This window comes from Vanellus vanellus (assembly GCF_965231255.1).
Source record: "Vanellus vanellus genome assembly, contig: HAP1_SCAFFOLD_2215, whole genome shotgun sequence".
NCBI lineage: Eukaryota > Metazoa > Chordata > Aves > Charadriiformes > Charadriidae > Vanellus > Vanellus vanellus.
Genome location: NW_028127579.1, coordinates 5,369 through 15,343, shown reverse-complemented (window position 1 = coordinate 15,343; position 9,975 = coordinate 5,369). Strand labels below are relative to the sequence as shown.

Here is a 9,975-nt window from a genome sequence, read left to right as displayed (position 1 = left end):
GTCCCCTGTGGGGTTTATGGGTCCCCCTATGGGCTCTATGGGTCCTGTATAGGGTGGTTGGGGTCCCCTATAGGGTCTTTGGGGTCCCCTATGGGGTCTTTGGGGTCCCCTATGGGCTCTGTGGGTCCCCTATGGGGTGTTGGGGTCCCCTATAGGGTCTTTGGGGTCCCCTATAGAGTCTTTGGGGTCCCCTATAGGATCTTTGGGTCCCCTATGGGGCGTTGGGGGTCCCCTATGGGCTCTGTGGGTCCCCTGTGGGGTCTATGGGTCCCCTATGGGGTGTTGGGGTCCCCATGGGGCCTGTGGGTCCCCTGTGGGGTCCCCTATGGGGTGTTGGGGTCCCTATAGGGTCTTTGGGGTCTCCTATGGGGTCTGGGGGTCCCCTATGGGCTCTATGGGTCCTCTATAGGGTGTTGGGGTCCCCTATAGGCTCTGTGGGTCCCTATAGGCTCTGTGGGTCCCTATGGGGCGTTGGGGGTCCCCTATGGGGCCTGTGGGTCCCCTGTGGGCTCTCTGGGGTGACATCAGAGCGCCGCCCCTGCGCCGCCCATGACGACGGCGATGACGACAATGACGACGATGACGACAGCGGGGGCGGGGGCGGGGCGGGCGCGGCTGGCGGGGGCGGGGCCCTCGGGGCGGAGGAAGGCCACGCCCGGGCGCGGGGCGCCAGCCAATGGGCGTAGGCGCTGACGCGGGTGTAGACGCCGGGGCGGTTGGGCACGGCGCAGCCCCTCCCCCCAACTGACGATGCCCACCAGTACCCAGCGGGGCCCCGCCCGGCACACCAGTGGCCCCCCGGAGTCGCCCTGGGGGGGAGGGGGGAGGGAAGGGGGTCACGGGGGGGGTCAAAGGTCAAGGGAGGGGTGGGGGGGTGGAGGAGGGTGATGGGGGGGGGGAGGGGTCAAGAAGGGGTTGGGGGGCAATGGGGGTTGGGGGTCATCAAGGGGTTGGGGGGCAATGGAGGTCATCAAGGGGTTGGGGGCCAATGGGGGTCAATGGGGGTTGGGGGTCAATGGGGGTCAATGGGGGTTGGGGGTCAATGGGGGTTGGGGGTCATCAAGGGGTTGGGGGTCAATGGAGGTCATCAAGGGGTTGGGGGGTCACCAAGGGGTTGGGGGTCAATGGGGGGTTGGGGGTCAATGGGGGTTGGAGGTCATCAAGGGGTTGGGGGTCATCAAGAGGTTGGGGGTCAAGGGGGGGTTGGGGGTCATCAAGAGGTTGGGGGTCAAGGGGGGGTTGGGGGTCATCAAGGGGTTGGGGGCAATGGGGGGTTGGGGGTCACCAAGGGGTTGGGGGTCATCAAGGGGTTGGGGGCAATGGGGGTCAATGGGAGTTGGGGGTCAATGGGGGTTGGGGGTCTCAAGGGGTTGGGGGACACCAAGGGGTTGGGGGTCAATGGAGGTCATCGAGGGGTTGGGGGGCAATGGGGGTTGGGGGTCAATGGGGGTCAATGGGGGTTGGGGGTCATCAAGGGGTTGGGGGTCAATGGGGGTCATCAAGGGGTTGGGGGACACCAAGGGGTTGGGGGGCAATGGGGGCAATGGGGGGTTGGGGGTCACCGGGGGGTTGGGGGTCACCAAGGGGTTGGGGGTCAATGGGGAATTGGGGGTCACCAAGGGGTTGGGGGTCAATGGGGGTTGGGGGTCACCAAGGGGTTGGGGGACACCAAGGGGCTGGGGGTCAATGGGGGGGTGGGGGGGTGGAGGAGGGTGATGGGGGGGAGGGGGTCAAGAAGAGGTTGGGGGGCAATGGGGGGTTGGGGGTCATCAAGGGGTTGGGGGGCAATGGAGGTCATCAAGGGGTTGGGGGTCAATGGGGGTTGGGGGTCATCAAGAGGTTGGGGGTCAATGGAGGTCATCAAGGGGTTGGGGGTCATCAAGGGGTTGGGGGTCAATGGGGGTTGGGGGTCACCAAGGGGTTGGGGGGCAATGGGGGGCAATGGGGGTTGGGGGTCACCGGGGGGTTGGGGGTCACCAAGGGGTTGGGGGTCAATGGGGGTCAATGGGGGGTCAATGGGGGTTGGGTGTCACCAAAGGGTTGGGGGACACCAAGGGGTTGGGGGTCAATGGAGGTCATCAAGGGGTTGGGGGTCACCAAGGGGTTGGGGGTCAAGGGGGGTGGGGGGGTGGAGGAGGGTGATGGGGGGGAGGGGGTCAAGAAGAGGTTGGGGGTCACCAAGGGGTTTGGGGGCAATGGGGGTCAATGAGGGGTTGGGGGTCATCAAGGGGTTGGGGGTCAATGGGGGTTGGGGGTCACCAAGGGGTTGGGGGTCAAGGGGGGGGGGTGGAGGAGGGTGATGGGGGGGAGGGGGTCAAGAAGAGGTTGGGGGGCAATGGGGGGTTGGGGGTCATCAAGGGGTTGGGGGTCATCAAGTGGTTGGGGGTCAATGGAGGTCATCGAGGGTTGGGGGTCACCAAGGGGTTGGGGTTCAATGGGGGTCAATGGGGGTTGGGGGTCATCAAGGGGTTGGGGGTCAATGGGGGGTGGGGGTCACCAAGGGGTTGGGGGTCACCAAGGGGTTGGGGGGCAATGGGGGTTGGGGGTCAATGGGGGGTGGGGGGTCACCAAGGGGTTGGGGGGTCACCAAGGGTTGGGGGGCAATGGGGGTCAATGGGGGTTGGGGGTCACCAAGGGGTTGGGGGTCAATGGGGGTTGGGGGTCACCAAGGGGTTGGGGGGCAATGGGGGTCACCGGGAGGTTGAGCTTTGGTGGATCCCCAAAGGACGTCGGTGCCCCCGATGGGTTGTGGGTCCCAGAAGGGGTTGTGGGTCCCAGGAGGGGTTGTGGGTCACAGGAGGGGGTTGTGGGTCCCGGGGGGGGTTGTGGGTCACGGGGTGGGAGTGGGGTCACCATGGGGGTCACCGGGAGCTTTGGTGGATCCCCAAAGGACGTCAGTGCCCCCGATGGGTTGTGGGTCCCAGAAGGGGTTGTGGGTCACAGGAGGGGGATGTGGGTCCCGGGGGGGGTTGTGGGTCCCGGGGGGGGATGTGGGTCCCAGGAGGGGGTTGTGGGTCACGGGGTGGGGTCACCATGGGGGTCACCGGGAGCTTTGGTGGATCCCCAAAGGACGTCAGTGCCCCCGATGGGTTGTGGGTCCCAGAAGGGGGTTGTGGGTCACAGGAGGGGGATGTGGGTCCCGGGGGGGGTTGTGGGTCCCGGGGGGGGGATGTGGGTCCCAGGAGGGGGTTGTGGGTCACGGGGTGGGGTCACCATGGGGGTCACCGGGAGCTTTGGTGGATCCCCAAAGGACGTCAGTGCCCCCGATGGGTTGTGGGTCCCAGAAGGGGTTGTGGGTCCCAGGAGGGGGATGTGGGTCCCAGGAGGGGGTTGTGGGTCACGGGGTGGGGCCACCATGGGGGTCACCGGGAGCTTTGGTGGATCCCCAAAGGACGTCGGTGCCCCCGATGGGTTGTGGGTCCCAGGAGGGGGATGTGGGTCACAGGAGGGGGATGTGGGTCACGGGGGGGGTTGTGGGTCACAGGGTGGGGCCACCAGGAGGTTGGGGGTCACCAGGGGGTGGGGTCACCGGGAGGTTGGGGGTCACCAGGGGGTGGGGTCACTGGGAGCTTTGGTGGATCCCCAAAGGACGTCGGTGCCCCCAATGGGTTGTGGGTCACAGGAGGGGGTTGTGGGTCACAGGGAGGGGGTTGTGGGTCCCAGGGGGGGGGGTTGTGGGTCACGGGGTGGGAGTGGGGTCACCATGGGGGGTTGTGGGTCACGGGGTGGGGCCAGCGGGAGGTTGGGGGTCACTGGGAGCTTTGGTGGATCCCCAAAGGACGTCGGTGCCCCCGATGGGTTGTGGGTCCCAGAAGGGGTTGTGGGTCACAGGAGGGGGTTGTGGGTCCCAGGGGGGGGGGATGTGGGTCCCAGGGGGGGATGTGGGTCACGGGGTGGGAGTGGGGTCACCATGGGGGTCACCAGGAGTTTTGGTGGATCCCCAAAGGACGTCGGTGCCCCCGATGGGTTGTGGGTCACAGGAGGGGGTTGTGGGTCACAGGGAGGGATGTGGGTCCCAGAAGGGGTTGTGGGTCACGGGGTGGGGCCACCAGGAGGTTGGGGGTCACCAGGGGGTGGGGCCAGCGGGAGGTTGAGCTTTGGTGGATCCCCAAAGGACGTCGGTGCCCCCGATGGGTTGTGGGTCCCAGGAGGGGGTTGTGGGTCCCAGGAGGGGGTTGTGGGTCACAGGAGGGGGTTGTGGGTCCCGGGGGGGGTTGTGGGTCACGGGGTGGGGCCACCAGGGGGTTGGGGGTCACTGGGAGGTTGAGCTTTGGTGGATCCCCAAAGGACGTTGGTGCCCCCGATGGGTTGTGGGTCCCAGAAGGGGTTGTGGGTCCCGGGGAGGGGGTTGTGGGTCACAGGAGGGGGTTGTGGGTCCCGGCGGGGGGGTTGTGGGTCACGGGGTGGGGTCACCATGGGGGTCACCGGGAGTTTTGGTGGATCCCCAAAGGACGTCGGTGCCCCCGATGGGTTGTGGGTCCCGGGGGGGGTGTGGGTCACAGGAGGGGGATGTGGGTCCCAGGAGGGGGTTGTGGGTCACAGGGTGGGGCCACCAGGGGGTTGGGGGTCACCAGGGGGTGGGGCCAGCGGGAGGTTGGGGGTCACTGGGAGGTTGAGCTTTGGTGGATCCCCAAAGGACGTCGGTGCCCCCGATGGGTTGTGGGTCGCAGGGAGGGGGTTGTGGGTCCCAGGAGGGGGTTGTGGGTCACAGGGAGGGGGTTGTGGGTCACAGGGGGGGTTGTGGGTCCCGGGGGGGGTTGTGGGTCACGGGGTGGGAGTGGGGTCACCATGGGGGTCACCGGGAGCTTTGGTGGATCCCCAAAGGACGTCGGTGCCCCTGATGGGTTGTGGGTCACAGGGAGGGGGTTGTGGGTCCCGGGGGGGGGGATGTGGGTCACGGGGGGGGTTGTGGGTCACAGGGTGGGGCCACCAGGAGGTTGGGGGTCACCAGGGGGTGGGGTCACCGGGAGGTTGGGGGTCACCAGGGGGTGGGGTCACTGGGAGCTTTGGTGGATCCCCAAAGGACGTCGGTGCCCCCAATGGGTTGTGGGTCCCGGGGGGGATGTGGGTCCCGGGGGGGGGGGGATGTGGGTCCGGGGGCCCCGCCCCACCTTGCAGGTGTCCTTGCGGCCCTGGGCGTAGCCGGCGCAGATCATGTCGTCCTGGATGGGGCGGGGCGGGAGGGCGCGGCCCATGTCCCGCCCGTAGAGGCGGCGGCAGCGGCTCAGGGCCATGATGGGCACCTCCAGCTTCTGCAGCCGCCGGGGGGAGGGCAGGTCCTCTGCGGGGGGGGCGGGGTCGGGGGGGGGGGGCGGGGTCGGGGGGGGGCGGGGTCAGGGGGCGGGGTCACCCGCTGGCCCCACCCCCAGCCCACCCGCACCTCAGCGGGGGGGGGGGGGTGTCCTCCATCCCACTTGATTGCCCTCCACCCCCATTGATTGCCCTCCACCCCCATTGATTGCCCTCCATCCCACTTGCCCACCCCCATTGGTTGCCCTCCACACCCCTTTGGTGGCCCTCCATCCCACTTGATTGCCCTCCAACCCTGTTGGTTGCCCTCCACCCCCATTTGTTGCCCTCCACCCCCATTGGTTGCCCTCCACGCCCCTTTGGTGGCCCTCCATCCCACTTGATTGCCCTCCACCCCTGTTGGTTGCCCTCCACCCCCCTTGGTTGCCCTCCAACCCCATTGATTGCCCTCCACCCCCGTTGGTTGCCCTCCACCCCCATTGGTTGCCCTCCATCCAACTTCCCACCCCCGTTGGTTGCCCTCAACCCCCGCTGCTTGCCCTCCACCCCTGTTGGTTGCCCTCCAACCCTGTTTGTTGCCCTCCAACCCTGTTGGTTGCCCTCCACCCCTGTTGGTTGCCCTCCACCCCCATTGGTTGCCCTCCATCCCACTTCCCACCCCCATTGGTTGCCGTCCACCCCCGTTGGTTGCCCTCCAACCCTGTTGGTTGCCCTCCATCCCACTTGATTGCCCTCCACCCCCGTTGGTTGCCCTCCATCCCACTTGCCCACTCCCATTGGTTGCCCTCCACCCCTGTTGGTTGCCCTCCACCCCCGTTGGTTGCCCTCCATCCCACTTCCCACCCCCATTGGTTGCCCTCCACCCCCATTGGTTGCCCTCCAACCCTGTTGGTTGCCCTCCATCCCACTTGATTGCCCTCCAACCCTGTTTGTTGCCCTCAACCCCCATTGGTTGCCCTCCACCCCCATTGGTTGCCCTCCAACCCCATTGGTGGCCCTCCATCCCACTTGATTGCCCTCCACCCCTGTTGGTTGCCCTCTAACCCCATTGGTTGCCCTCAACCCCCGTTGGTTGCCCTCCACCCCCGTTGGTTGCCCTCCAACCCCATTGGTTGCCCTCCACCACCGTTGGTTGCCCTCCACCCCCATTGATCGCCCTTCAACCCCGTTTGTTGCCCTCCACCCCCATTGGTTGCCCTCCACTCCTGTTGGTTGCCCTCCACCCCCATTGGTTGCCGTCCACCCCCGTTGGTTGCCCTCCAACCCTGTTGGTTGCCCTCCACCCCCATTGGTTGCCCTCCAACCCTGTTGGTTGCCCTCCAACCCCGTTGATGGCCCTCCATCCCACTTGATTGCCCTCCACCCCTGTTGGTTGCCCTCCATCCCACTTCCCACCCCCATTGGTTGCCCTCCACCCCCGTTGGTTGCCCTCCAACCCCATTGCTGGCCCTCCATCCTACTTGATTGCCCTCCACCCCCGTTGGTTGCCCTCCAACCCTGTTGGTTGCCCTCCAACCCCGTTGGTTGCCCTCAACCCCCGTTGGTTGCCCTCCATCCCACTTCCCATCCCCATTGGTTGCCGTCCACCCCCGTTGGTTGCCCTCCAACCCCGTTGGTTGCCCTCCAACCCCATTGGTGGCCCTCCATCCCACTTGATTGCCCTCCACCCCCGTTGGTTGCCCTCCACCCCCATTGATCGCCCTCCAACCCCGTTTGTTGCCCTCCACCCCCGTTGGTTGCCCTCCAACCCCATTGGTTGCCCTCCAACCCCATTGGTTGCCCTCAACCCCCGTTGGTTGCCCTCCATCCCACTTGCCCACTCCCATTGGTTGCCCTCCACCCCTGTTGGTTGCCCTCCACCCCCGTTGGTTGCCCTCCACCCCCATTGGTTGCCCTCCAACCCCCATTGGTTGCCCTCAACCCCCATTGGTTGCCCTCCAACCCCTTTTGTTGCCCTCCCCCCCCCTTTGCTTGCCCTCCCCCTCCGCTTGCCCTCCCCCCCCGTTGCTTGCCCCCTCACCTCCCTCCTGGATGTCCCCCCAGCCGGTGGCCACGCAGCGGGTGCCGGGGGGGAAGCGCAGGGTGGGGGCGGGGAGGCAGACGGGCAGGATGGTGGCCCCGAAGGGGACGGGCCAGGCCAACTGGCCCAAGGCGATGTCCCCGCTGGTGGCTTCGCCGGCGTAGGCCGGGTGGGGCAGGAGGCGGCTCAAGGGCACGCTCAGCCCCGGCCCCGCTGGCCCGGATAACTCCCGCACTCCCAAGAGGACGGAGTAGAGGCGCGGGTCCCGGCTCCTGCGGACAACGGGGGGGGGGAAGGGTGCTCTTGGCCACCGGTGGGTCACCTTGGCCACCATTGGGTCGCCTTGGCCACCGTTGGGTCACCTTGGCCACCGTTGGGTGCCCTTGGCTACCATTGGGTCACCTTGGGCACCATTGGGTGCCCTCGGCCACCGTTGGGTCACCTTGGCTACTGTTGGGTGCCCTCGGCTACCGTTGGGTGCCATCGGCCACTGTTGGGTGCTCTTGGCCACCGTTGGGTCACCTTGGTCACCGTTGGGTCACCTTGGCCACCGTTGGGTCACCTTGGCTACTGTTGGGTGCCCTCGGCTACCGTTGGGTGCCATCGGCCACTGTTGGGTGCTCTTGGCCACCGTTGGGTCACCTTGGTCACCGTTGGGTCACCTTGGCCACCGTTGGGTCACCTTGGCTACCGTTGGGTGCCCTCGGCTACCGTTGGGTGCCATCGGCCACCGTTGGGTGCTCTTGGCCACCGTTGGGTCACCTTGGCTACCATTGGGTGCCCTTGGCCACCGTTGGGTGCCCTCGGCCACCGTTGGGTCACCTTGGCCGCCGTTGGGTGCCCTTGGCTACCATTGGGTGCCCTCGGCCATCATTGGGTGCTCTTGGCCACCGTTGGGTCACCTTGGCCACCGTTGGGTGCCCTCGGCTACCATTGGGTGCTCTTGGCCACCGTTGGGTGCCCTCGGCCACCGTTGGGTCACCTTGGCTACCGTTGGGTGCCCTCGGCCACCGTTGGGTGCCCTCGGCCACCGTTGGGTGCTCTTGGACACCGTTGGGTCACCTTGGCCACTGTTGGGTGCCCTTGGCTACCATTGGGTGCCCTTGGCCACCGTTGGGTGCCCTCGGCCACCGTTGGGTGCCATCGGCCACCGTTGGGTCACCTTGGCCACCGTTGGGTGCCCTCGGCTACCGTTGGGTGCTCTTGGCCACTGTTGCACCGTTGGGCCACCTTGGCCACCATTGGGTGCCCTCGGCCACCGTTGGGTGCTCTTGGTCACTGTTGGGTCACTTTGGCTACCGTTGGGTGCCCTCGGCCACAGTTGGGTGCCCTTGGCCACCATTGGGTCTGTCCATCACCACAGACCCACAACTGGTTCCCCCACCCCCTTCCTCTGCCCCACGGCCCCATGGAGACCCCACAGCAGGTCCCACCACCCCACAGCCCTATGGAGACCCCATAACACGTCCCGCCCCCCAGCCCTGCCCCACAGCCCCCTGGAGACCCCATAACACATCCTGCCCCCCAGCCCTGCCCCACAGCCCCCTGGAGACCCCATAACACATCCCGCCCCCCAGCCCTGCCCCACAGCGCCCTGGAGACCCCATAACCCATCCCGCTCCCCAGCCCTGCCCCACGGCCCCCTGGAGACTCCGTAACTGGTCCCACCACCCCCTTCCCCTGCCCCACGGCAACATGGAGACCCCACAGCAGGTCCCACCACCCCACGGCCCCCTGGAGACCCCATAACTGGTCCCACCACCATGTTCTCTTGCCCCACAGCAGGTCCCACCACCCCACAGCCCTATGGAGACCCCATAACCTGTCCTGCCCTCCACCCCTGCCCCACAGCCCCCTGGAGACCCCATAACACGTCCCGTCCCCCAGCCCTGCCCCACGGCCCCCTGGAGACTCCGTAACTGGTCCCACCACCCCCTTCCCCTGCCCCACGGCAACATGGAGACCCCACAGCAGGTCCCACCACCCCACAGCCCTATGGAGACCCCATAACATGTCCCGCTCCCCACCCCTGCCCCACGGCCCCCTGGAGACCCCATAACACGTCCCACCACCCCCTTCCCCTGCCCCACGGCCCCATGGAGACCCCACAGCAGGTCCCACCACCCCACAGCCCTATGGAGACCCCACAACCCGTCCCGCCCCCCAGCCCTGCCCCACAGCCCTATGGAGACCCCATAACCCGTCCCGCCCCCCAGCCCTGCCCCACGGCGCCCGGGTTACTCACGCCTGGAAGCAGTGGGCGGCGGTGAGGACCCACTGGGGGGCCACCAGGGACACCCCACAGACGTGGGTCCCGCGGCGCAGGAGGCTGCCCTGCCAGGGCCACTCCCCCGCCCCCGCGTCCTCCCCCCCCACGTTGCGCAGGACCCCGCTGGCCCGCGGCCGACCGCACACTGGGGGGGGGACATGGGGACACGGGGGTCAGCGGGGGACGTGGGGGGACGTGGGGACACCGGGGGGGACGTGGGGACACGTTGGGGGCAGGGGGACACTGGGGGGGACAGGGGGACACCAGGTCAACCCGGGGGACGTGGTGGGGACACCGGGGGGGACCTTTGGGGACGCCGTGGGGACAGGGGGACACCGGGGGGGACGTGGGGACACCGGGGGGGACAGGGGGACACCGGGGGGACACTGTGGGGGACCTTTGGGGACACGTTGGGGACATGGGGACACTGTGGGGG

General features: G+C 67.5%; 1 protein-coding gene across 1 annotated transcript; it reads right to left on the bottom strand.

Moving 5' to 3' along the window:
• Nucleotides 1–524: 524 nt before the first annotated feature.
• Nucleotides 525–7,604, bottom strand: LOC309685186 (serine protease 27-like; the record flags this gene model as incomplete). The annotated part of the gene is given in 5 exon segments (XM_082500997.1): nt 525–661; nt 664–733; nt 735–809; nt 5,112–5,281; nt 7,271–7,604. Coding segments are annotated over 5 exon segments (786 nt in total).
• Nucleotides 7,605–9,975: the final 2,371 nt, after the last annotated feature.